Source organism: Myodes glareolus, chromosome 25 (assembly GCF_982192425.1).
Source record: "Myodes glareolus chromosome 25, mMyoGla1.1, whole genome shotgun sequence".
Taxonomy (NCBI): domain Eukaryota; kingdom Metazoa; phylum Chordata; class Mammalia; order Rodentia; family Cricetidae; genus Myodes; species Myodes glareolus.
In genome coordinates this window covers 6,333,389-6,361,198 of record NC_142050.1, presented here as the reverse complement: position 1 = coordinate 6,361,198, position 27,810 = coordinate 6,333,389, and the positions used below count along the sequence as shown (strand labels likewise).

Here is a 27,810-nt window from a genome sequence, read left to right as displayed (position 1 = left end):
TAGGCGTATTGCTAACTAGCTCTTGCATCTTAACCCATCTCTATTATTTTATATTTTACCACGAGGCTCATGGTTTGTTACCTTTTGTTTCTTGGGCAGCTACATGGAGTCTCTCTGACTCTGTTTTCTTTCCCTTTCAATCTCTGCTTGGATTTTCTGCCTTGCTATATTCTGCCCTGCCTTAGGCCAAAGCAGTTTCTCTATTAACCAATGGTAAATAAAATATATTCACACCATACAGAGGGGAATCCCACATAAAATTGTTAAAAGATTTTGAGGACAACTCACAGAGATCTAAGTACATTCGGAATTGTGTGTGTCAGAGAACTATGCACTCAACACTCCAGAGTGACTCATCTGGAAAGGGCAGTACCAATTTGATATATCACTGGTCAGTCAATCCTCCTAGTTCTGGATGGCGTTTGCCCTTATCCTTATCCATAAGGACATGGATGGCGTCTCAAGGAATTATTTTGTGAGACTGTGGAAAGGGAAACCGAGACCATGCTTGAGCACCAAGGATGCCATTACAGTGGAATCATCTAAAATATTTCTGTGGAATTATAAGATACATTGTTATAGCCTAACAGAATTGAATTAAGATAGAAAAATGGTTTTAAATGGAGAATGATATATTTACCTAATAGGCTTAGTCTATTTAGAAGAAGCCATTAATATATATTAGGAAAGAGTAGCATTTTCTGAAATTACAGCAGGGGACGTTTTTCTTCATTTTTCTAAATAGTTCTTATTGTCTAATAACAGGTTACTGAGCAAAGATTAAAAATTATCTCTTGCTTTTTTTTTTTTAGAAAATAAGCTTCTTTTGTCTGTGTAAAATGTTGTGGAAGAAAAAACAGGTTGCCCAGAGAACAAAACAAAACACTGCTTTAAACTGAAACCCATTGACACCATGTTTAAGGAAGGGAAGGAGATGTCTGCTCTTTCTAAGTGGGGCAGTTTGGACTGGGTTGACTCTTTTCTAAGGGGGACAGTTTGGATTGGGTTTACTCTTTTTTCCTTTGGCTTTTAATTTGTCTCATATTTCTCACTCAATTTGCCATTTAGTCTTTTATTTATGATGAACCTAAGTTGTTTTGTCATAAATATTTTTATTACATGAGAAAATCTTGTAAGATTTGTTGTTGTTGGTTTTACTATTTTTACTCTTTTGGTTCTTCTGCAGGGGTCCCACCACCCAGCTCCCAAATAAATCACACACAGACAGAGGCTTATTTTTACTTAGGAGTGCCCGGCCTTAGCTCTCACGTGCTCCCTGACTTCTCTGCCATGATGGACTGGACCCCCCAAACTGTGAGCCAAAACAAGCTCTTCGGTGCTGTGGGAGTACCTTCCGCTGCTTCAGCCAATAGTCGCTGAAGCACGAGCCCACAGTGCTGTGGGAGCGCCTTCCACTCCATCAACCAATAGCTGCTGAAATACCAGCCCACTGGGGCGTGGTATATTTCTCTTTAAAAGAAGAGCAGCAAGCCTCGGCTCGGCCTCTTGGTTCCAGCGCTTGGTTTTGGCTCCTGCTCCTGGCTCCTGCTCCAACAACTAGGCTCCCTTCCTGACGGTTTATGGTGTATGTAAGTTTTACCCCCCAAAATAAATACCTCTTTAAAACATAACTGGTGTGGGATTGATTCACCATTACTTCTTTACTTGACTTGTAGTTTCTCTTAATTAGGGTTTCTGCTGCTGTGGAGAGACACCATGACCACAACGGTTATAAAGGAAAACATTTAATTGGGGTGGCTCCCTTCCTGTTCAGAGTCCATTATTATCAGGGTGGCACATGGTAGCATGCAGGCAGACATGGTATTGGAGAGGTAGCTGGGATTCCTGCATCTTGATTTGCAGGCACAGGAAGTGGTCTGAGACACTGGGAGGTATCTTGAGCATATATGACATCGAAGACTGTCCCCACAGTGACAACTTTCTGCTGTGGTGTAATCGGTAACACACTTCCTCCAACAAATCCACACTTCCTTTAGGGGTCATTTTCTTTCAAACCACCACACAGTTCCAGGTCATATTCCATCACTGAACAGAAATCAAGGCAGGAACTTGAAGTAAGCTGCAGCACATCTATAGACAAGAGCAGAATGATTCGCTCACAGGGAAGCCGAGAAAGTCAGCCATGCTATGCTGTAGTGGATCCATAGCGAAGCAGTCACTTGGTTAGCTCTCTCAGCCTTGCAGCGCTTAGTTGGATTGCATAAGTGATTAAAACAGTTTTAATTGTGAAAATGTGTGGTGACTTGTTGGTTGCAATACTGATGGGAATCTTTGAAGGATAGATCTACTCAGCTTTTTTTTTTTTAAAGTTATTCTTTGTGTCTTTCACATCATGCCTCCCAATCTCACCCATCTTCCTCCCTACTCCAAAATAAAACAAAATAAAATTCAAGAGAAGAAGAGGCAGGGGGAGGAAAGGGAAAATCTTGTAATGAAAACAGCAGTCTGACGCAGTGAGCCACACAGTAAATCCCTTTTTATCCATATGTGTTTATGGATAAAACATTCTTGTTTATCAAAAAGAATCATTGTCTGTTTCGAGGCCCCTGGTTTCTGCTCCACCATCTACACTGGGCCCTCAGTGAGACTCTTCTGGACATCCCGTTCCTGCTCTGTGTCATGGAGATCCTGCAGCCCTGGGTCCACAGGACTCACCTCTCTACCCCTTCCTGCTCCAGCAGATCACAGATGGGGTGGCTGTTGGGGTGGGCCAACACATAACCCTGGTCTGGTTGATTAGTCCAAGTCGGCCCGCTCTCCCCTGACTTTACCACTAGGCTGGGCTCTTCAACATCACCCTGGCTAGTTTAGTTTACTCCTTGCAGAGACCAGCAAAGTGCCAGGCCACTTCTCCTGCTTTCACATCCTCAGGGTCGGTTCTCCCACATCTACACCTTCAGGGCCAACTCTACTGTGTTGCTCAAGGAAAATTCAGGGACCACCAGAGCGCTGCAGCTGATGAGGGGCACGGATAGCTCTTCTGCTCTTTTGACCTCTGGGCCAGCTCTTCCACCTGCCCCAGGCATTCCCAGACTATGCTGAACTTTGCATCCATCCATCCTCTCCATCCCCCACCACCACTTTGGGTGGATAAAGCCTTGTTGGTATTACTGGGGTAGGTAGCAGTAGGAGGTGGCATGAGGGCAAGGATAGCCTGGGGGTTATGTGGGGATGTACACAGTCTTATACAGGTTAATCTGGGACTAGGTGCAATTTGCGCAAAGTAGTGGATCTTGGGGGGTGAGAAGGCAAGCAGTGGTTTTCCTGACAAATAAAATCTTGTATTTTAAGATTTCTGAGGAATGCTAAGTTTAGGTTTCTGTTTACCTGGAAAAAAAAATTCAGCCTGGTCCATCCTTCTGAACTTTGCATCTTTAAAAAGAAATCCACTTTAAGTACTCTATAACATTTCTCCATCTCAGAATAACTAATGAAGTCCATTGTCCTCATTTTGGAAGCAACCAAGAGCCTGCATGCTCTCCAGCAAGCCCCCTTCTCTAACCTATCTCTAGGCACCTGCCCACCTTGGAGCTGTGCTCAAATGTCCACACTCCTCAGAACGCATCCTGTTATATCACCCTTTGACTCTGGTCATGGTGCTTGCTGACGCTGGAGCTTCTTCCTTCCTGATTCCTCTGGCACACTCCTCATCCTGCAAACCCCATCTCTCTTTTATCAGGGCTTGTCCCTCCAACTTCCTTAATCATATTCTTCCTGCATTCCCGCAATACTTAGGTCTTAAGACAAATCTCTATCAAGTTACATTTTAATCTTCCTTCTAAAACCCACTCAAAGAATGCCCATAAATTGCCACTGGTTGATGTTTCCTAATATTCTTTTCGTCTGTCAGTTACAATTTGCTTTTCTTATTTTAGAGAGTGTCTGGTGCTCTTCTCCAGCATGCTCCATAGCTAGGCATTCAGGATTATGTTATTATTTGTCATATCCCTGTGACCTGTATATTTTTTCTAAATTATTAGTTGAATTAGAAAAAAAACTTGTTCAACTCTGTTTTTGGTAAGATTTCCAACGTGGTACTTGGTACAAGGACATCAAGAAGCAGCAGTTTCTGGCTTATTTCTCTTTGTGGTCTGAGTAGCCACTGATGACTGTAGCCTAGATTCATCGCTTCATTGGGGAGGTGGAACAGTGATGGTTTAATTTTAGCATTTTGTTAGCTACCTAGAAAACTTGAATATGGAGAAACTTCTTCATAGCTTTTATAGTATAGTAGAATGAAAGACTGAATCCTTCACTTCATTCTCAACACTTTTGAAAACAACCAGCTGGTTCCCTAACAAAAAAACAAGAAGTATTTTATCTTTGAAAGCTAATGCTTGGCACAATGTCTAACACACACACACACACACACACACACACACACACACGCACACACAAACCCAACAAGGTTATCACATCATGTTTCATGCATGATCAGAGTCAGTACATTAAGAAATGAAATAATAAGCCGGGCAGTTGCAGTGTATGCTTCTAATGCCAGCACTTGGGAGGCAAAGGCAAGTGGGAACCTCTGAGTTTGAGGCCAGCCTGGTCTACAGAGTTAGTTTCAGAACAGTCAAGGCGTCACAGAGAAATCCTGTCTAGAAAAGCCAAAAGAAAACAATGCAATGTGATAATACACAAGAGATTGAATTAACATCAATTGTGTACAACCCCGTATATATAACAATGCAGCTAAAGAGATGGCTCCCTGGCAGTTAGAGTGGGAAGGATTCGGAAGTCATCAGCAGGAAGTCATCTGGTCCACCACTCTAGACCTCAGTCACCGGCAGGATGTGCTGTGCGCAGTCTCATCCAGGATAGGTGCGCCGCACCAGGTTGTGTGTCAACTGGTTCTACACATACCTTTGGTCACACTCTGCACTATCCTCTCAAACAGGACATGTCTTAGATACCTCATGGATTACCATGAATTTTTTAAGTATGTTTACATATGTCATCACCCCACCATGAGCAATTGTAGAACATTATTGACTTCTTAAACGGAAATACTCTCCACTGTCCTCACACATTGAGCACTAACCTACAAGACCCGCTCTGCCTCCCAAACCCACTGAACCCATCACCCTCCCTCTGGCCAAATATCCAGCTCAAGAGCAGCAGACTCTAGAGATACAAGCATTGCCTGTACCAATTGGAAGAAGAGGTTAGTGCCTAGTCTCCCAGCTAAGCTGCCCCAATCCCTTGGCGCTAAGCCCCAGGGTACATTCCATGTATTTCTCCCTTTCATCTCAGCCTCAGCAGCCAGCTAATAGATAAGGGTTCTTCTGGCAGGCTGTTCTACCTTCTCCACCCATTGGCCACTGTAACCTTCAAGACTCACTCTGTAGCCCAAACCCACCAAATCCTGCACCCTACTCCTGACCAAACATCCCCTGCAAGAGCAGTGCCGTCTACACCAATGAAAAGAAAAGATAGTTATTCATCAGTGTAATTCAACATTCAACAACATCAAAGTAATATAACACCACTAGAACATAGTGGTTCAACAATAGCAAGACCTGAACATCTCATTGCCAATGAAGCTATAACATGAACCTAAAAACCCAGAGACAGATATTGGGGTTTAACCTGAAGATCAGAAAAGCAAAGCAGTCCAGCCACTAGAGAGCTCTTACCTCCATGAAATCTTCAGATTGAGAGAGAGAGTGAGTTCCTGTCTCATCCTGCCTTATATTCCTTCCTAGTGCTGGGACCATCTGGCTTCTATGGTTAACTGCAGAGGCTGCTGGGATTAAAGGTGTGTGTCACTACTGCCTGGCCTGTATGACTGGCTAGTGTGGCTGTTTTGTGATTGGATCTTCAGGCAAGCTTTTTTTATTAATATACAAATGAAATGTCACAGCAAGCTAATTCTTTAAAAAAGAGTAAAGTCTTTAAAGAGGCAGAGTACAGGCAGTCATAGATTAAAGGAGTAAAAATAATAAAATAAATATTAAAAAGTAACACAGTAAAAATAAGCCATATAAAGATGGAAAATTCATAGAGAGTCTGGATTATGTATATTGTTATGTTTTCTTTGAACTTTTTGACTGTGAAGGAGCTAAGTACAGAGAGACATTTCATTGTATGGGGTGCTAAACTAAACCAGCATGTATATTGTAAAGGTATCCTGACTTCAGAATTTGGGTCTAAGGATATGGTGCTTTGGAAAAGAGGTTCTTCTTTTGTTTTCACAGAAGATGAAAACCTGTGGATTGCTTCTAGACCAATATGGTTTCATGAAACAAGACCCCCTGAAAGGTTGTTGTGAACACCTTCACAAAGAAAATACTTTACTCAACTGTTCACTGAGATGAACCTAGCACACAGGATACAGTATAAAAGACCTGATTAACTTTGCTTCCAAACAACAGGAAGCAGTATGGACAAAACTATGCCCACATTTCCAAATATTGTTTATAATTGTTTGTTTACATTTAAATGGGAATGTGAGATTGGTATTAATAATTTGCATTGGTATGGATCCTAATTTTTAATAAAAATTTAAGGTTAATTTTGTTATATGTATATTTCTGCTCTTGATTAAGGTATTGTGATTATATAGCTCAGTTAAAAATGTAATGTATAATTAAGAAATATAGGTTAATAGATAATCATCTATAATAGTCAAGTTTTCAGTCATGTTAGTTAGATTTTCTAGATGTACAGAAAAGTATTGCAGATGGATAGGGATTCTTCAGATCTTTCAGAGACCTTCAGAATATGGCATTTAAAATGTTTAACAACTTAAGACTTTTCATGACAATGAGACACATCTGGTCCTGGCAGCACCAATCTATTTCAATAGGAAGATGGGCATCAAAGAGGCTCCTTATAGAATTGATTAGCTCTTGCCTGGACTGCTTCACTGGACATACAGGACCCACAGAGAGATGACTACTGAACTTGCCTAAAGGTGAGATGGTCCTTTGTGGTTTCCGCTTCATGAAAGAGTCTGTGAGACGTTCTGCAGGATACAGAAGAAAGTGACTGAACTGTCTTTGAAATTTCCTGCTTCATGGAAAAGTCTGCTGGGTACTATGGGCCTGTAGGCTAAAGATGGATACCCCACAATACAGAAGAACTTTGGGTGACTGTCCAGGCAGCGAGATGTCTCTGTCATTTCTAGAGTTTTGGAAGTTGCTTACAATGTACTTCCTGTTTACTTAGATAATAGTATATCCTTTTGGAGTTTTGATGGAGTTGAAGAATTTATAGTTATAGTATATCCTATGGTATATAGTATTTCTTAGTTATGATAAGAGATAAAATAGATATAAATATTGTAACTGTAATTCTTGTTTGATAGCTGTTTTGTTATATGTAATTTTACTATGCTAAAGCCTTCCTTTCTATTTAATCAGAAAAGGGGAAATGGTGTAGCTTTCATTGGTTAATAAAGAAACTGCTTTGGGCCCTTGATAGGGCAGAACTTAGGTAGGCAGAGAAGACAGAACTGAATTCTGGGAGAAAGAAAGCAGAGTCAGGAAGACGTCATGGATCTGCCAGAGACTGACACTGGGAATTTCACCCGGTAAGCCACTGCCACGTGGCAACACACAGACTAATAAAAATGAGTTAAATTAATAAAAAGTTAGCCAATAAGAAACTAGAGCTAATGGACCCCCCCAAGCAGTGATTTAATTAATACAGTTTCTGTGTAGCTATTTTGGGGGCTAAGCTAGCCAGGCAGTCGGAATGAACAAGCGGGCCCTCCTTGCAATAATACTCCTCAAATTTGTCTACACAATAGAAACAGAAGAAATATTATCAAACTCCTTTAATGAGGCCACAGTTACCCTGATACCCAAACCACACAAAGATGTAACAAAAAAGAAAATTACAGACCAATCTGCCTCATGAACATTAATGCAAAAATATTTAATAAAATAATGGCAAACTAAATCCAAGAACACATAAAAAAAATTCACCATGACCATGCAGACTTCATCCAGAGATGCAGGGTTGGTTTAACATAAAAAAAAATCTGTCAATGTAATACAACATTAAACAAACTGAAAGGAAAAAAAAACAGATGATCATTTCATTAGATGCTAAAAAATCCTTTGACAAAATCCAACACCCCTTCATGATAAAGGTCTTGGCGAGAACAGGGACACAAGGAATGTATCTAAACATAATAAAAGTAATATACAGTAAGCTGGCAGCTATCATCAATTTAAATGAAAACTCAAAGCAATTCCCCTAAAATTGGGAACAAGACAAGGCTGTTCACTCTCTCTCTATCTATTCAATATAGAACTGGAAGTTCTAGTTAGAGCAATATGACAACAAAAGGAGATCAAGGGAATACAAACTGGAAAGAAAGAAGTCAAAGTTTCCCTATTTGCTGATGATATGAAAGTATATGTAAGAGACTCCAAGAATTCAACCATGGAACTCCTATAAATGGTAAACACTTTCAGTAATTTGCCGGGATACAAGATTAATTAAAAAAATCAGTAGCCCTCCTATACCAATGATAAACCAGCTGAGAAAGAAATCAGAGAAACAGCATCCTTTGCAATAGCCATGAATATAAAATATTTTGGGGGTAACTCTAACTAAGCAAGTGCAAGACCTTTAGCGTGGAGGCCCATAGAAATGGCTCCATTGCATCTTGACATAAAATCAAAGGGTTCAAATGTATTATTCTTCCTTCAAGGTCAAACAACAGGATGTTTGGTCTAAGGTGAAGATGCTATGTTTTGCCTATGTACCAGGATGTTTGTCCTAAAGTGTAACTACTGGATGTTTTGCCCCAAATAGCAGGATGTTTGACTTAGGGCATAGCTGTTAGATGTTTTGAATATTAAGGAAGTAATCATTCTTGTTTGTTCATTGTATTGTGATAAAGAAAAGTCCTTTTGCCCTCCCCTTTGGCTTGGGGTATAAAAGGGTTAGAAAAAATAAACTTGGGGTAAATTCAATATTCATTGGAATGCCCTCCTGACTCAATCTTTCATCTGTTTTTTCCTCCATCCATAGTCTTCTTCTCAAGAATGTACAAACAAGTCAGCTGGACTGAGGCACTATATAATAAGAATTTTAAGTCTTTAGAGAAAGAAATTGAAAAAAAAATCAGAAAATTGAAAGATCTCCCATGCTCATGGATATGCAGAAATAACATGGTAAAAATGGCAATCACACCAAAAGCAATCTACAGATTCAATGCAATCCCCATCAGAATCCCAACACAATTCTTCACAGACCTTGAAATAACAATACTCAACTTCATATAAAACAACGACAACAACAAAAACAACCCAGGATAACTGAAATAATCCTGTAAAATAAAGGAACTTACAGGGGAATCACCATCCCTGACTTTAAGCTCTGCTATAGAGCTATAGTAGTAAAAACAGCTTGGTATTGGCATAAAAACAGACACGAGGATCTGTGGAATTTAATCAAAGACCATGCATTAAATCCACATACTTATGAACACCTGATTCTTGACAAAGAAGCCAAAATTATACAATAGAAAAAAAGAGCATCTTCAACAAATGGTGCCGGTATCACTGAATTTCCACATGTAGAAGAATGAAAATAATTCCATATCTGTTCCCAGGCACAAAACTGGAGTCCAAATGGATCAAAGACCTTAACATGAATCCAGCTACACTGAACCTGATAGAACAGAAAGTGGGAAGTAGCCTTGAACACATTGGCACAGGAGACTACTTCCTAAATATAACCCCAATAGCACAGACACTGAGATTGACAATTAATAAATGGGACCTCCTGAAAGTGAAAAGCTTTTGTGAAGCAAAGGACATGGTCAACAAGACAAAACAACAGCCTACAGAGTAGAACTATATCCTCACCAATCCTACATTGGATAGAGGGCTAATCTATCCAATATATATGTGTATATATATATATCTCAAGCTAGACATCAAAATACCAAATAATCCAATTTAAAAAGTGGATTGCAGATCTGAATTAGAATTCTCAATAGAAGAGTCTCAAACGGCTGAAAGACACTTAAAGAATTGCTCAACGTCCCTTAGTCAGCAGGAAATGCAAATCAAAATGACTGTGAGATACCATATTATAGCTGTCAGAATGACTAAGATGGAAAACACTGATGACAGCCGGAGACGATGTGGAGTAAGGGGAACACTCCTCCACTGCTGGCCGTAGTGCAAACTTGCATAGCCACTTTGGAAATCGGTATGGACCAATCTACCTCAAGACCCAGTTGCACCAATTTTAGGCATATACCCAAAGGATGCTCAATCATACCACAAGAACACTTGCTCAACTCATAGCAGCATTATTCATGATAACCAGAACCTGGAAATAACCTAGATGCCCCTCAACTGAAGAGTGGGTCAGAAAAATGTGGTAGATTAACACAATGGAGTACTACTCAGTTGTAAAACACGAACACCTCATGAAATTTGCAGACAAGTGGATGGAACTAGAAAAAAAAATCATTCTGACTGAGGTAACCCAAACCTAGAAAGACAAACATGGTATGTACTCACTCATAGGTGGTTCTTGGAAGTAAAGTATAGAATAACCAATCTACAGTCCACAGCCTCAAAGAGTCTAGATAACAAGCAGGGCCCAAAGAGGGACGCATAGATTTCCCTGGGAAGGGGATGTAGAAAAGATCTCCTGAGTGTACTGGGGGTGGGGTTTGGGGAATGGAGGGATGGGAACTAGATGGAGCATATTGGGTGGGCTGGGTGCAGGAGGCAGGTTGGAGACAGGATGGAGGGGGAGAGTAACAAAAGAGACAATCTTGATGGGGGTGCATTTTGGGGTTAGGGATAAACCTGGCACCAGGGAAGACCCCAGGAACCTACACGGATGACCCCAACTAAGATTCCTAGCAGTAGTGGAGAGGTGTCTGAACCAGCCATCTACTGTAAGCAGGTCTGTGACTTCGCTAATTGCCATCAGAGGTACTCTGTCTAGTACCTGATGGAAACAGAGACAAAGTTCCACAGACAAGCACTGAGAGTCTTAAGGAATAAAGGGAGGAGGAGTTGAATGAGTCAGGGGTGTCAGGTTGGGGGAACTCAAAGAGACAGGTGTCCTGAGTTCTCTGGAGCTCATGAACACTGGACTAACAGTCAGGGAGCCTGAATGGGACCAATCTAGACCCTTGGCTTGTGTGAGACAGTTGTGTAGCTTGGTCTATTAATAAGGCTTTTTAATAGTGGGAATAGGACCTCTCCCCGGTGCTTACCTGGCTTTTAGTAACCTGTTCCCCCTTGCTGAATTTTCTGGCCCTGCCTTGACATAAGGGGAGGAGCTTGGTCCTGCCTCAACTTGATATGCCATTATTTGTGGAAGCCCATGGGAGGCCTGCCTCTTTCTGAATGGAGATGGAAGAGGAGTGGAAGGGGAGTGACGGGAAAGGAAAGGAGGTAGAAGGAGAGGAGGGAGGGGAAACTGGTTGGTATGTAAAATAAATGAAAAATGTTATTTAAATAAAAAATAATGAAGTAAAAACTGACATCATGAAATTTGAAGGCAAATGGATAGAACTAGAAAGGATCATCCTGAGTGAGTGAGGTAACCCAGGCTCAGAAAAACAAATATGGTATGTGCTCACTTATAGGTGGATATTAGCCATAAAATAAAGGATAGCTTTGCTACAATTCACAGACCCAAAGAAGGAGGGTCCGAGGGGGAACACCGGAGTCTCACTGTGAAGGAAATAGAATAGACATCACAGGTAGTCCTTGAGGGAGGTGTCTAGATGGGGGATAGGCATGGAAACAGGAGGGGTTATTCGGGAGGAGGAGGAAGGGAGAGAGTACTGGAAGAGACAACTGGAAGCTGGGCACATCTCTGGGATGAGCTAGAAACCCAGTGCAATGGACACTCCCAGGAATCTATGAAGGTCACACTAACAGTGAAAAACAAGGATCCTGAACTGGCCATCTCCTGCAACTCAGCAAGACTTCCCGTGGAGAGACTGAACACCAACCCAGTTTTTCTACTTTTTAAAAATCTGTATATAATGCTTCTATGAACATTCATATATAAGTTTTATGTACACACATCTTGAGTATACTTATGTGTATATATATATATATATACATATATATATGTGTGTGTGTATATATATATATATATATATGCCTTGGGATGGAGCCTATAGTAACTCTTTGATATTCAGAACAACCTTAAGCTATTTTTCTATGTTAATAACTTTTTATTCCCCAAAGTAATATATGAGGATACCAATCTCTTCCTTTAAGCTGTCTTTTAGAATTGTAACTACCTAGTGGACATAAAGTGGTACCTCACTTGGAGTTTGCCTTTGTCTATGGCTAATGACTTTGAGTAGCTTTTCATGTGATTCTTGGCCATTCATGTGTTTTCTATGGAGAAATGTATACACATATATTATATAAATATTTTATAGGATACATACTTCTATATAATATAGATACACTATATTTATCTATAATATTCAGATATTTACTCACTTTACAACTTTCATTTATTAATAATAAGAACCTTAAATATATCCCCTGGCTACAAGCCCATTATCAGTGATAAGCTAATCAAACACTTCCTCTCACTCTGTGGGTTGTTTTCACTTTACTGATCATTTTCTCTGATGTAAATAGAGTGTTCAAATTAGATAAGATTTCAAAATCAATTTTTTCCTTTGTCAACATTTTACCTAACTGAAGATCATGAAATTTACTTCTCTGCTTTCTTCCAAGATTTTCTTTTTGTATCGTCTTAGCCTTTAGATTTATACTTGTAGCCTATTAGGTGTCTGTCTGTCTGTCTGTCTCTCTGTCTGTTCTAGCATTGTTCAGGTGAGAAGACCACTTCCCACTTTGAACTGTTAAGCGCACTAGCTGCAAGTCAGGGGTTTTATTTCTGGACTCTCAGTTCTATCCCGTGTGTCTGCACATCTGGCCTTACGTCAGTGCAGCAGTTTTGATTACTCTAGCTTTGTAGTTACTGTTGATATTGGAGCGAATGAGGTTTCTAAAGCGTGAATTTCGTCAGAATTATTTTGACTCTTTGGTTCTTGTGAATTTTCATAGAAATGTTAGAAACAGCTTATCAGTATCTCCAGAAACACAGCTGGGAGAGAGCAGGTGTGGGTGAAAGTCATGAGAGCATCTTTTGCTTTTGATAGGCTATCTTGGCCAACTTCATTGCCAGGCTTTCTAATGGTGAATTAGTCATTTCCTGTACCTTATTTATTTTCTTGCATATGCATATTTTATAGTATATGTTACAGATAGATATATAATATACATGGAAAATTATTCTATACATACATAGCTGCACATATTAAATACATACCTGTTATATAACCACATGTCATATGTATTTTATACAACATATAAAAAGTTATATTTGGGCTTTTTATCTTTATCATTTATTTATATAATCAGAGTTGGTCCAACCTAACAATTTTCTTGATTCTTCTTGCTCCCAGCACAAGGAGATGGAAAAGGAAGTTTCTAAGTTCTAGTAAGATGCCGTCTCAAAGGGGAAAAAATATATACTTTTGTTGTAAACCAGGTATGTCAGAGGGACTGAATGAACATGGCATTCCTGAACCTGTGAACCCGATAAAACCCGGCTTGAGAATTGGCATGGCTGACTGGCTAACTCAGACCTTCACTGATCCAGAATTCTCCTTGCAGGATGATCATGGCTCAGCCTACATAGTCTATACAAATAAGGTGCCATATGAGAAATGAATGCTTTATTTCTGCGGGTCTGGGAGAGTGACTATGAACAAGACTCCAATAAAAATCTGAGTGGCAGCATCTCTAACAAGCTTCCCTAGGCAGAAATTCTGAAATATTGTTGCATTTATACTGCCCCTTGAGAAGAGCGTGCTCCATGCCTCTCAGGGCAGGGAGGAAGCACAGGAATACTGCAAATGTGTCTTTAAAGAATCCCCTTTACAATAACCTGTCATCACTGTTGTTAGTAGGTCCAATCAAGCCTAAAAATGTGGGCAAGCTTCAGTTGTTTTTTCCTGTCTTTTATTTGCAACCTCTTTATTCTTTTCTGCATTCTGTGGCTTTGTTTTTAACATTTCCTCTATCTATGTTGTAGGATATATATACTCACATATCTGATCAATTTTAGCCTTTGTACACTCATCAGAAAACTATACTTTCTTATCTCTTTGTGTCTTTGCAGGGATGAGTATTGAGTCAGAATCTCTCTCTATAGCCCAGGCTGGCCTCACACTCGTGGTGATCCTCCTGCCTTAGCCTCCTGAGTCCTGAAGTTAGAGATAAGCATTAGCAGCTTGACTTAAAGTCTAGACCACCTTCTCAAGAGGGCGAGAAGCTGTCTTCCATTTATTCACTTTTCACTGGTTCATCCTTCTCCTCCAGCTCCATTAGCTACCACATACACACACACACACACACACACACACACACACACACACACACACGCAAGCACGCACACATGCATGCACACATGCACGCACACACACATGCACACATGCACACTCCCACACACATACGCACACACACATATGCACACACACATACAAACACACACCTCTAATGTCAACTTAGAAACATTTCTTATGTGATGACTTTATTCACCAAACTCCTTGTTAACAGTTACTTCTTCCTAGATTTAGTTTCCTGTTTGTTGAATCCATCCTCTAGTAACTCCTTCAAAGTAGGTGGGTGTCAGCTTTCTGTCTGAAAATTCCCTGAAATTTTTAGGAGAAATTACATGGGTGAACCCATTCTACAGACTCAATATCTGGGTTCCCACTTTGCCCCTCCACTTTTATTAAGCCCAAGCTGACTGACAGTAACTAAAATCTCAGGTCTTGTAGTACTTACAAGCCCAGTCACGTGACCAGGAGCAGCCTCTATTCTCATACATTCTGTGAATCAGAACATGGAGCAATTCTCAGAACAGAGTAGAATGTGGACTGACCTTTGTGAGTAGTGTGGAAAGTCCTTAGACAGAAAGCTCTACTGAGTCTACCGACTCATTGTTATATTGGTTTTATTAAGGATTTAAGTTAGTCATATCTGTTTTTTTTAATTCCACAAATTTGTCCTTAGTTTTCAATAACTGATGAAGAAATATTGCTTCCTTTAGTGGTTGTCTCCTCATCTTATGATATGCAGTATTTCCACGACAAGTCAGTTTTCTTTAAGTATCCATGTCTGGGGCCAGCGGCTCTCCTAGTTCTAGATTTCCTGCTGGGGCTTTGCCTTGATAACACTGTTGCTCATGTGTTTCCATTGAGGGACTGACTTCTGGTCTGTCGGGATTCCTCCTACTGTCTGGATCAACCCCCTTTGTACTTATTAATCTTCTTTAAGAGCACACTTCAGAATTTTGAGTATTTTTTTTCTGGCTTCAAGGAGAGAATTTAAGATGTAAAGAATGGTGAAAATGTCTGCTCTGTGTTGCTTGTTGTTTGTCTGGGTTCCTGTGAGCCTGTTTCCTAATTCCCGCTACCTCTGGCAGCTAGAGGAGGGCTCTCAGTTTAACTCATTTCTGCTGTGAGTTTCTGCTTCTCTGCTCATTCTTTAACTGAACATGGCAGAGCACATCTGCTGGGTGTCTGCTCTCCTCCCCCACCCAGTGCTGTTGCTGTTTTCTTACCTGTGCACTAGGTATTGCTGCCTACCCGGGAGCAGCATTCCGAGGTCTTCATCTTGTTCTTGTGTTGAATTGGCTCAGAGCGAGGGGAGCAGGGTGATGTGACCTATTTCTGGTTCCCTCACTTACTCCACCCTCCCATACCCGATCACTTTGTTTGGTTTCCACTTCCCTCAGAAGACTGCTGCTGCTAGGCACCCTAGGTTTCCTTTGTGAGTCCTCTGGCCTAGGGTAGCAGTGGTTCTCACGGGTGCTAGTGTGGAGAACCAGCGCAGACCGCATGGCCACCATGGCTGACACAGTTTCAGTGTCTTGACATTGAAGACCACACTTCTCTAGTATCTTTTTATTTCCATTTTTAATCATTTTCATTATGTGTTAGGAGAGTTCCCTTATGCCTTTTTCTTTGGGAGATTCTGTGTTGGCCTTGAAGGATGAAAATGTATAAAATGGCAACCTCTTTAAACAGAATAATTCTTCATAAAAATATCCTCACCACTTGGGAAACAGGAATCCCATGATGCCCTCTTAATTACGCCAAGAACAGGAAAGTTAGAGATGTAATAGACACACCTGATCCCAAGGATGAAATGCCTACAGTCTGATCCAGAGCCTGAGGCCATTAAGGGCAACAGTTCAGTTAAGAACTATAGAGAAATCAGAATGGTCCAGTATAATGGAGAAAGGGTAAGACATCAGGACCTTCCCTTTTGGGGATGTATGGGAAGAACAGGTCCATAGAGTAAGACTATGGCACAAAGGAAGACGATTAGGGAATAGCTTAGTGCTTATCCCCTTGAGGAGCGAGCTGCTCTTACGCTGTGGTGGAGTAGAGTCGGCTCCCCAGACGTTCTCTTCCCAGGCCCAGACATTTGGATAAGGGGCTCCATTCCCTATGGGGCTTGAGGAAAGTTCCTGTTTGCTAAAGCTGTCATTCGCCTTGGTTCTGATAGGAGGAACTTGTGGCCTTTTCATTAATGCAAGAGGTCTCCTCATAGAGCCACTGCACCTTTGAGAACAATAGGCATTTAGATACTTAGGCTTTCATCTCAGGGAAAATGCTGTAATAAAGCTACCAGTCACTTCCGGTTCCTGAATCATTGAGTCTGCTTTCAGTCCTGCCTGGGGCTAAGCTACTGAGTATGGCTAAGCTATGTGTGAGTTGTGACTACAGAAAAGGTGTGTACTCCTTTTTCAATAAATGGCATAGGCAGTCATCACAATTAATTCTCAGATTGTGTCTGGTCCTCCTTTCCCTGCTGACTCCACATGGCCTCTTTGGGACCTGAAAACATACTCCCCCTCCCCAGCCAAGCTAGTCTTGTGAGAGCCAAAGTTACACTTTAAGTTTTCATTACTATGTCTTAGAGATCCATAAATCAAAAATGCCTCTGACCTGCAAGCCACTTGCTCAAAGACAGATAGTTCCGGAAAAGCTGGAGGCTATCATTTATGGCAGATAACAAGCCACAGGTTTTTCACTCCTCTTAACAAGACTATTTGACCTGGATGTGCCCAATCCCATGTGGGCAAGAGGTAGGAAATACATCGGGGTATGCTTGCCCCTGACTGGAAGTACTCAAACCACGACAAACTGTGACTCAGGGCCATTTTTCTGGGAAACCAGAGTTGAACTTGGCCAGAGAGCCCATCAACCTGGCCAGTAGTTAGTTAAAAGTTGCCTTATATTTAACTTTAAATTGTGGTAGTGGTCTTAGTCTCGAAGAGAGGGATTAATAGTCTCTGGCAGAGGACCACGTGCCCTGCTCATTCTCAGAAATCACTCCCGTTACAGACCCTACTCAGTTCTTGCACTAGGGATAAATACTGGTTCCCCTGCTAGTGGCCCCCTTCCTATGGGAGTCCTCTCCCTTTCTGAGGAGTGGGTAGAGGTGGGGTGGGGAGAAGGTAGGGGGAGTGGGAGGACAGGAGGGAGAAGAATCTGGGATTGGTATGTAAAATAAGATTGTTTTAAAAATTAAAAAAAAAATTAAATTCCACAGAATAAAAAATGTCCTGAAAGCAAAATAAAAATTACACAGAAAAACAACAACAAACAAACAGACCCTACTCAGACTACCCAACTTCAGTAGCTCAATATTTTGCCCTCAACAGTAGCCAAGATGAAAATAAACAAAATAAACGAAGTAATCCAATATACAGGTAACTTACCCATATGGCTTCATCTTTTCGGTGTTTTAAAACAGAGTAAGATAAGCAAAAATGGTAGTGAAGAAGCCTTACTCTAGCTAAAGGAAATGGACCATTGAGGGACAATAAGAGTCTGTGTCTACTGAGCAGAAATGTGAGGCTGAAGTCTCCTTCCATTGCCGTAGGCTCCTTGCTGCTGGCGCTCTGGGCCTGAAGGAAAGCAGGCCTGAGTGTGGTCCTGCCCAATGTCTGTCTCTCTCCAGCATGGAACCGCACAGACGGACAGGCTCTCACAGTCAGCCGGGGACATAGGGACTAGCTTAGTACAGCCACCAACAACACAGAGCACTGCATGATTTGCGAGGAAATTATATAAAAGCCACCCCCACACCGCTGCTGGTTCAATGCGCCTATGAAAATCCGCCATGGCTAAAACATAGTCCTAGTTTCCCGCAGGTATTTGGGAGCGTAGCTGTGAATGGCTGCAGGTAGCATCCACTAAATACACTGTGAGGAAGAGATGATGATCAGCCTTGCATGTTTCCAGGCTGTACAGCATCGTCTGGCTCTCCTGGGCGCTACTGAAGCGGAACCGTTGCTACTGCTGTTATACCATTCTCACTCACGAGGAAAACAGGTCAAAGAAAGGTTAAGGGACATGGCAGACCTTACAGGAGCAGGGAGCCATGAGCCCAGATTTCAGCCTAAGCCCTGTGGCTGTGAAACGCAAGCTCGCCCCTTTATTGTAACATATGACCATTACGATGCAGGAAGGCTGCGTTGTGCCCGGTAACAAACCACAGTTAGGCTTCCATGCTACACATTAAACAGCAATGTCTCTTTAAATTGCTGCATCAGCATGCTTGGTCAATTCTACTGCTATCTTCTTGTTGTTGTTGTTGTTGTTGTTGTTTTTTTGTCTTCCCATTTCCTTAGTAGCTCCTTTGCAATCCACGCTTCTCTCCTATTACAATCCTCCATCTTGACAGTTCCTTAAACCTTGTATTCCCACCTGTAAAGTGGCTACACCGACAGTAATACATTAGTACATCCCTCATTGACTGATTAACTACTTTTGTGACTTTATCTGTTATAATATTACAATAGAATGTTAAATGTTGCTGTTGAGCGGAAGGGACGGAAAGGATTTTGAATATTTAACTATTATGAATGACGACAATAAGAGTATGACGAAATATAACTTGTAAACAAACTGTTTAGTTCGGTTACTGACATGGAAGTTAGACTCCACTTTGACTTTCCTCTCCTGCAGCCTGCCTCATTGACCACCAGTCGCCAGCACAGCCTAAGTTCACGTGGGTTTGCAGCACTGGGTGCCCCTGCACCTGTACTGTTTACCCCCTTGGTATTTCACACTTTGTGCTTTCCGGCACCAGAGCCAAGGACCCCTCTCCCTCTTTCCCCTTGAATAAGTGCACATGCTCATCCTCCAGCATTCTGCATTTATTCTTGATTCATTTACCCTAGGCTTCTGCTAGAGGATCGTGTGTGTCGGCAATGCAAAAGCATCCACAGAAAGCTAGAAAGCATTTCTTGCCTTTATCATGCCTGGGCCGTCCTCAACGGCCCACAGTCTTCTGAGTGTCTCTTTGCTGCCCTAATTCCTGCACCACCATGTGCTAGTGCATTTATGTGTGGGTTTTAAGCAGGCCTAAAACTGTGGTGTGCTGATGGAATAATTTACTCAGCAAGGAACCAAAGAGCCAGTGAGATTAATCTTAAAAACAGAACAGATTATTATCTCCAATAAGGAGTCATAGGCATAGCTGGCTTGTACCTTTTGTATCCAAAAGGGATTTTTTTTATTTCATATCAAATGACTTAGAAAAAGAAAAAGGAAAAAAAGAAATGTTTGAGAGGGGAACATTTGTGTGAGTATGCATGTGTGTGTGTGTGGGGGGAGGAGAATGTATTTCAACCAAAACAGTTTTGAACATACTTCTTCTAGTGGAAGAATGGTTGTTGATTTGACATAAATATTAATAAAAGAATGTGACAAAATTCCTGAAGATAAATTCTTTTATTTAAAATGGTAGCTATCACAACACATCATACAATGAATGAAGACCAGAGAATCACATTGAAACTTTTAAAAACATCTCTATGTAGTCAGAAAACATTAAACATGCTGCTAGGCTACCACTAGAGTCAGATGCCAAAGTTTCTACATTGTCAGCATGAAAGCAACCATGGGAGGTGCAGGACTGCACAGGAGCGTCTCTGCTTCCGGCAGCAGGGGCCGCTTCCTTCTTTGGAGAATGCGTCATTGGCAAGCTTGGACAATTCCATTGACACCGTGCTTTGCTGGAGTTACTACTAATTTCTCCTTCTGAGGAGGTTACCACATTAGAATTACAACACTTATTGGCACAATATGAAAAAATAAACACTTTTTTTGGAGTTCTTCCACTCATGACATTTGTTTTTAAATAAATAATCATTCCTCATAGTGCATGTCTTATTTTATCTCTCACCGCACATTACCACAAATGAAGCTGAACGGATAGTATGTTACAGGGTTTATTTACGTCTTCTGTCGTAGCTCTGCATCGCGTTTCTTTCATAAGCCACTGAAAACAAAGAGGAGGTAAAAAGTGTGCTTTAAGGGGGTTCACAGAGGTAGTGAAGAAAGTCGAATTCATACTCAGAATTATGAATGTCATAATGACTTTGCCCCCTAGAAGAAGTATTTCTAAGATTTTTCTTTTTTAGTGCACCTTCCAAGCGAGTCTGACACTATATTCTGCTTAGAAGTGTTCTAGAAGCAGCAGTCTCAGTTTATTTGGACACCTGCTATGTATCTGCTATGTATCCAGAAAGTGCAACAGTGTATCCTTACGGCTGAGTATGCTGTTCCTTTTCCGCAAGTTACTAAAGCCCTGGAGGCACCCACCGTTATCAGAGAAAGGACCACGCCTACTGTGGTCATGTATTAGGAGGATAAAAAAGAGACGCTAACTTTCATTCTAGGGTAGAAGTCAATAAACTACAGGTCTTAGGTCAAAGGTGCCCTGGTGTTTATTCTTATAAATACAGTTTTATTTGGACACATACAGACTCAGTGTATATATGTGTTATCTATGGCTGCTTTGGATTTAAAGTGACAAATTTGAGCATTCACTACAGACCAACACAGCTTAGGAAGCCTAAATTATTTAGGACCTTTCTTCTTTTTAGGCCAAGACTGCCTAGCCTTTGTTTTTAGGGGAATCGACTGGTATGGGGGTCTCTTTTTCATGGATACCTTCTGAAGATGGACTGGTTGTCCTTGAGACTAAAGTCACTCTTACTCTGTAGGTAACTCCACTGAACTCAAATACACAGCACAGTTTTACCTAACTCCTACAATCTGGGCGGCTGTGAAACGCTAGTTGCTGCTTCAAAAGTACTTAGCACCTGGCTACTAAGTAATTTAAGAACTGTGACTCATTCGGACTAAAAACTGCTAAGATGCATTACATTATGCCCTATTAGATATAATTTCAAAGGATCTGGAACTACAAAATGTCAAGGGTCAGAATAAATGTCTACATACGGGTATTTCATCATCGCAGCCAGCATTATTACTTAGATTTGCATTATAACGAAGTGAATGGCTTGTGGGAAATGCCCCACATGAATGCTGGATTGAGAGGAAACAGCAGGTACTGGAAGCCCCGATGCTGCTGTGAGCGGTTTCCTAGGTGAGGGAGAAAGTGGAAGGCTCCAGGATAATTCCGTCTGCCTTCCCCAGGCAACTCTCAAAAGGCCTGCCTCTCTCTGAGAGGAGCACCACGCTGAATGTTTAGTGTAAGCTGTATGTGTAAGCCTGAGCTAGAGCAGACTGCATCCCAGACTGGACACGTCTTGTGGAGACAAAACTTCGTTTCTCGTTCTCTTTTATCAGGAAGGGAAATGAGTAGCCCGAGTTTGTTCCTGACAGGCCTCTTTGGGTACCAAGACCCTATGGCTCTCAGAAGTGAGGAGAATGCTAGTTAAAGTCAGCTTGGCAGCATGACTGGGACACAGTTTCCTGCAGGAAAACAGACTCTTACCTGGTCCTTCAACACTCTTAGAGGGTCTACCAGCTTCTGTGCATGGGAGCTGGTGAGGGTCTCTGTTTGCCAGATTGTCAGAAGTATGTGTGACCAAGAGACAGTAAGGATAGGTGTGGCTGGGGGATACCACTGTCAGAGTCACGTCCCAATGAGTGTGCAAAATGGGCCCTGCTTACCCCCCGTCAGAACCATGTCCCAGTGAGAGTGTAAAATGGGCCCTGCTTACTGCCCCCCATTTTTCCCATTTGTATTTTCTTAACAACTAAAATATAAGACTAAAAAGTTAGCTAGCAATTCCAATTCATCGCAGCAGCTCTAATCTTATTAACCATAATTATTACTTTAATGATATTTAATCTACTCCAATTTGCACAGCAGCTATATTATTCATAAGTTAAGCACGTTCTGAAAGGTGTAAACATTCTAGAAACAGAGAGTTGGTGATTAATTCAACTATCAAGGAAATCACAGCTACATGAGGACTCATGTGTCTAAGGCAGACACTGCAGGCTTATATTTACATTTCATTTCTCAAGGCTAGAAGACAATATGAATATACATATAAATGAAGCAATTGCAGGTTTCAAACAGGTGCATAACTTCCTAAGAATTAAATTTTGTTTGCCCAAAGATTACTGGTGAGGAAATACAAAAGTTGTATCTAAATTTGTAAAGTGAATTAATAAAAACAACGGAATAAAAAATACTGTTTTGTGGCTTCAGATAATTAAGAAGTAAGCTAGAACATCTTATAAATTCTCTAGAAACTATAAATATTATAAACAGGGCAGCTGCTGATTAATTTGTAATCAAATGTTTATTGTTTTAAATTATTCTCAGTGACAGTAAAATATATAGAATTTCAGTATTTTCTTCAGTGTGCCTAAACTAAGGGCTTGTGCATGTGCTTAATAAAAAGCCAGTTTCCATGAAAATGATACAGGGGTTGTTTAACATTGAATATAGTTGCATTAAATGAGGTAAGCAATGAAGGGTTTAGAAAAATGTCTACGGCATTTACATACAAGGTGCAAGCTAGAGAAATGAGGAAATAGTCAGTGTTGTGTCAGGAAAAATCCTCCTTTAGAGTTAAAATAGATTTTGGGAGTGCTAGAATTTTTTTTCTGTAGTTCTAAAGCTAGAACTGAGGAACGATTTGGTGTGTTCCTTTTTGAAGGCATTAGAATGGACCCAACTACATTTATTGTCTTCAGCACCTACTAAGACATTGATTTGAGCTTCCATGAATTCAGAAAGAGAAGGTGATTTTTAGAAACATTTATTTTTATATTGGAAGATTGCCGATGTACATCTTATGAAAATTTTGTAATACTTTAGTGACAAGTAAAAAGCTCTCATCTCTCCCTTAGGGTCCAGTATGGTTTTTTTTTTTTTTTTTGAGAATATCTATGAAAAAGAATGTCAGAGCAGCCCAAAGATTCAGGTGTGTAATGACTAAATGGGGCAGATGCTGGAAGAGTTGGCATTTTGAGAGAAATATACTAATACTGAGCTTAAGCATCTATGAACTCATTTTTGGCTACAAACATTACTTTGGAAATTTGTCTACAGAAATACTTATTTTAAGTCTATTACTCCATTTTTAGTACTTTGAAAACTATGCTTCATAAAAATAATAGAAGAGGATTTGTATATCTTCAGACATAATTTTATACATACCAGAATTTAAAGCTCTTTTGCCCATTAGTCCAACGAAGGAATCTGTTTTATGCCCTGGAAAATACATTTAGTATTTTAGTATGTGTGTCTTCGAAGAAATAAGCTCACGAGTACAAAGTATAAGAAACTTCTGAATATAAGCCTATGTAATAAATATGCTCCTACTTTGCATACTGGTGAGCCCAAAGAAGCTTTAGATAAGCCTACAAATCCTACTGAAAGAGGGCACTGCAAGAACTTCCTCAGTTCTCGCAGAATCTTTGATCTGTATTATACTTCACCTGTTAGAAAGTTTTAAATATGGCTGCCACTTCAGCTGGCTTTGAATTTCGGGAACCAATTACACATTTGTGTGTGAAAGCAACATCCAGGTTACTTTTCCATTAACAAATACATTGCATTTCTCAACAAATGAGCTTTAAGCTAGAGATATTGGTGGCTGGAATCTTCTAAGAGTTTACATTTAGTGGATTTCGACTTAAAAATACTCCTTTTGTGAAAACATGTTGGTTTTGACATTAACAGGATACATTTATTTTTATTGCTTATTTTAGCTCTATAAAATTCTCTTAAAATTTAAATCCTTAGAAGGTAAATTCAAATTAAGCCCCACCCCCCACCGAAAGAAGATGTTACTGAGAATTTTTCTCTTGGTTTCCACTGTTATTTGAGACCATGGTGTTATGTGTTTTGGGGTCCACCGTGCCACTGGGTTAAGCCAATCCATGGAACTCACAGAAGCTGGCCACACTGCCTGGGAACCATAGAACTTCCTGTCACCCCTGGATCCAGTTAGCTAGGAAGCATCTCTAATGAGCCTCTAGTGCCACCGTTTTGCAATCTTCACTGTCCTCTATAAGGTTTCCCATCTCAATTATGGGATCAAGGGGGAACTAGCCCTGCATTTCTATCTGTTCTCACATTTAAGTGGATTTTCTGCTCAAATATTCACCCACTCCAATTAATTAGCAGCTGAATAACTGCCTTCCTTGTCGCTATTAGATTCAGCTCATGAAAATGAGTTAGGAGAGGTATGTAACCTCTCTTTTCTGTAGTGTTCATGGAGGGGGGTTGGAGATGAAAGCTTGTGAGGGATGCTTAACCCTACAGTTGAAATCCTACCAATAAAAGTTTACAGGTCTTAATTCTTTTTCCTTTTTAAATGTAATGTATGCTTTGCCACTGCAGTATGCCTATACAATAGTTTAGTCATAGTGATTATTCATCAGATCACACTCTGGATATGTCTTTTCCTTTCCTACATTTTCTTAATTAAAATTATTGGCCCCTATGCTATGCCTCAAAAGGTAGCATAAACAGAATTCAATATCACTAACATTAGCATTTGATAAATGTCAAAATAATTGTGAACTTACTTTTGTGAGAGATCTGACCGTGCCCTAGAAGGAAAGAGAGGCAGTTAGGAGACACACAGATTTCCTTTAAAAGCCACTTCAGATCTTTTTCAGGGAACTTAAAGAGTTATTTTCATAGTGTTTAACATTTCCTATTTATGTACCATCTTGAGGAATCAAGCAGATGAATGCTAACTGTTTTATTAATGAAAGCCAAATATTTGAACAACCAAAGGAATATTTATTGAATAACCTCTTTGGGTCATGTATTAAAAAGATAGAACCGTGGGACTCGAGCAAGGCTATATAAATGTACACTGACTTCAAGATTGGTCCCCACTTCACATGTGCAAGAGCTCAACACACACACACACACACACACACACACACACACACACACACACTTCTCTTAATTAAACTTAATCACAAGACCTTGTATTTCTAGTTTAAAATCCTTTCGTAAATGACCATTCATGATAGTGAAATAAAGATATTTATAGGATGTTTACCATAAAGAGCCTTTAACAGGGCCACTTGTTTTTCAATTGAGGAATCTGACAAGAGATGAATTGGCATTAACTCTTCACACACTTCACTGACTGCGTCATCAACTCAGGACAATTGAGTATTTCTCTCACAGTAGCAAGGGGCAGCCAACTCTAACCCAATCTCAGAAACGCTGTAGCGTCTTTCACCCCGAGCCTGGACCATCCAGCATACCTGGGGGCCCTTGTAATTCGGATCTTAGTCAGGGAGGTTCTTAGTTAAAGTCACTTTCCAGTTTGGGTCACTCTAGTGCTCTGAAGCATGAGAAATGGATCTTGCCCCCTCCCACCTACCCACTCCCAAGGACTAGTGCTTTGTTAGTGAAGTGTAGGTCAGAGTCGTCTGGAAATCACAGTCTTTTGGCATGGAAATTTATACTCGCAGGGTAAGCAAGACTTGGGTGCTTCAGGAAGAAGCAGGCATGCAGATCAGGTAGCCAGATAGCCTGGTAGTGACTATTGCTCTTCTCACCAGCATCCCGTTTGCCCATTAATCCAAAGAACTGCTGAGGTTTGGGTCTCCGGGCGATTCTCTGCAGAAGATGCTCAAAGGGTTCTGGCAGCGCCTCCTGGGGGACAAACCCGCGTGTAGACAACTTGAGTGAACCGGGGCCAGTTCCACTCACTGTGGTGAGCCCCAGCTTCTCCACAGATCCCCCTGAAATCAGAAGCTGGTGGGCTTGCAAGAGTCCAGACCACGCAAGAATCTAGGCAGCACTCCCTCCCACTTGGCCCCGCCTGGGCCCTCCTTCTCCCCCAAATTCTACCCTAGGCACCCCTGCCCAGAATCACACCTTGTGATCCTGTGCGTTTTCTGTTCTTTATCCCATCAGAAGACTCACTCAAGGTCTCGCTACCACCTTTGTCTGTTCTCAGCGAGGCTTCAGAGACACCCCCCCCCATCCCGACTGTCCTATGTACACACCGTGGGGCTGGATGCAGAAGTGTGCTGATGCTTTACAAGCGAGCCTGCACCACCGCACGCACAACTTTCTGTTTCCCAAGGCGCGCTCCTCCGCGCCAACAGCCGATAACCACGTAAAGGGAAACTTGGAATGTTAAATACAGGAATGTGGAGCTCAGTTCTGCCACTGAGACCCCACAGCTCGTTAAGATCCCGCTTTTGCCCCCATTGACTTTTCTGTCCAGCATCTCCAAAGATTCCGGCAGCACAGCTGGACCAAAGCCTCTGAGAGCTCTTAACTAGGAACTAGGGACTAGGGACTAAAGCCACGCCAAGTTTCTAGCCTGGTAAGGACCCGGCTCTCTAGAGAGCATCGCTCTGGCTGGGGAGACCGCGATGCAGTCCTCCGGCAGTGAGGAAACTTAGTTCTGGGCTTAAACCTTGTGAGGGACCTGGGGAATGACGCCCTTTACACCCCATGCGTCTCTCGGGCTGGGCTAGTCAGGGTCCCACCACGAGGGGAAGGGAACAGCTCCCACGCCCGATTGGGTCTCACCTTGATCTGGTCATTGTCGGACCAGTCAGACCAATAATTTAGATCATCGTTGGCACCGATTTCCTCTGCAAACAGTTGAGTGGAAAGGAGAAAAAGGACCGCCACGGCCACGAGGATTTTCATGTTGGATTTCTGGGGAGATGAAGAGAAAGGAGAGGAGACATTACACACACGTAGGCGGTGACCACTCAGGAGTTAGAGCAACAGAATTTCAGTGCCACAGGAATGGGAAAACAGGTCCCCCGAAACCAAGACAAGAAAAAAATCACGGCTAACATTTCTCCATACCCCTTAGGAATCAGAATGACGCCCAAAGATCCTCAAATCCTCCTCTCCCTGAGTCTCAGCGTCCCAGACCCTCTACCCACTGACCCACACCCTCAAGTCTGGAGGCTCTGCAGGTGGGAGACAAAGAGGGGCGTTGGCATTTGCTCAATCTCCCCCAAGTCTGTGACTGCAGCGGGAGCAAAGCCAGGGCGGACGCCACCTCCGACTGAGGTACGACGGGCAGCGGGAAGCCACAGCTGGCGGTCGGGAGTGGTACTCACTGTGGTCAGCCCGGCGGGGATGCTCGGCAGGTGAGCACTCGCTGGGCGCTCCTCGCTCTCTTTGGCTGCGGTGCGGTGCGGTGAGGTGCGGGAGTGGAGCAGGTCGGAGTGCGCTCTAGTCCCTGCTCCTGCTTCGCGCTATTTATCGCAGGCGTGACGAGCCTGGAGAGCCACGTGACACTCTCCCCACGCGACTTTCTGCTCAATATTTAATTAGCCGCCCCCTCGCCTTTTGCTTGCGTGATGGAGAGTTTCCGAGATGGTAACCCGTCGGAGTCCATAACATCTGGACCCAGTTGGGTTCGAAATGACGCAATTTTAGCGAAGTCGAGGTCTTGCCACCCAATCCAGAGAGGCCTGTTTTCTTCCGTCTGCAAATCTGACGCCCCCTCCCC

The 27,810-nt window shown here is 41.8% G+C and overlaps 1 protein-coding gene and 1 pseudogene across 1 annotated transcript; both read right to left on the bottom strand.

Moving 5' to 3' along the window:
* Positions 1–15,909, bottom strand: part of LOC125402574 (protein SET-like) — a 63,213-nt pseudogene extending 47,304 nt beyond the window's left edge.
* Positions 15,910–19,791: 3,882 nt separating this feature from the next.
* Tac1 (tachykinin precursor 1) lies at positions 19,792–27,553 on the bottom strand. The gene is made up of 7 exons (XM_048437151.3): positions 27,416–27,553; positions 26,868–26,999; positions 25,880–25,976; positions 25,372–25,416; positions 24,884–24,907; positions 23,508–23,561; positions 19,792–20,360 (listed from the first exon to the last, which is right to left on the bottom strand). The coding sequence occupies exons 2-7, from the start codon at positions 26,988–26,990 to the stop codon at positions 20,311–20,313; spliced, it is 393 nt and encodes a 130-aa protein (XP_048293108.1). The 5' UTR covers positions 26,991–26,999; positions 27,416–27,553; the 3' UTR covers positions 19,792–20,310.
* Between the last annotated feature and the right edge of the window lie 257 nt (positions 27,554–27,810).

Coding starts and splice junctions, on each gene's coding strand:
- Tac1 (XM_048437151.3), bottom strand. CDS start 26,990: ATGAAAATCCTCGTGGCCGTGGCGGTCCTTTTTCTCCTTTCCACTCAA. Junction 24,908..25,371: donor CCTGTTAAAGGCTCTTTATG/GTAAACATCCTA, acceptor CTTTCCTTCTAG/GGCACGGTCAGATCTCTCAC. Junction 23,562..24,883: donor CGGTCAGATCTCTCACAAAA/GTAAGTTCACAA, acceptor TGTATTTTCCAG/GGCATAAAACAGATTCCTTC.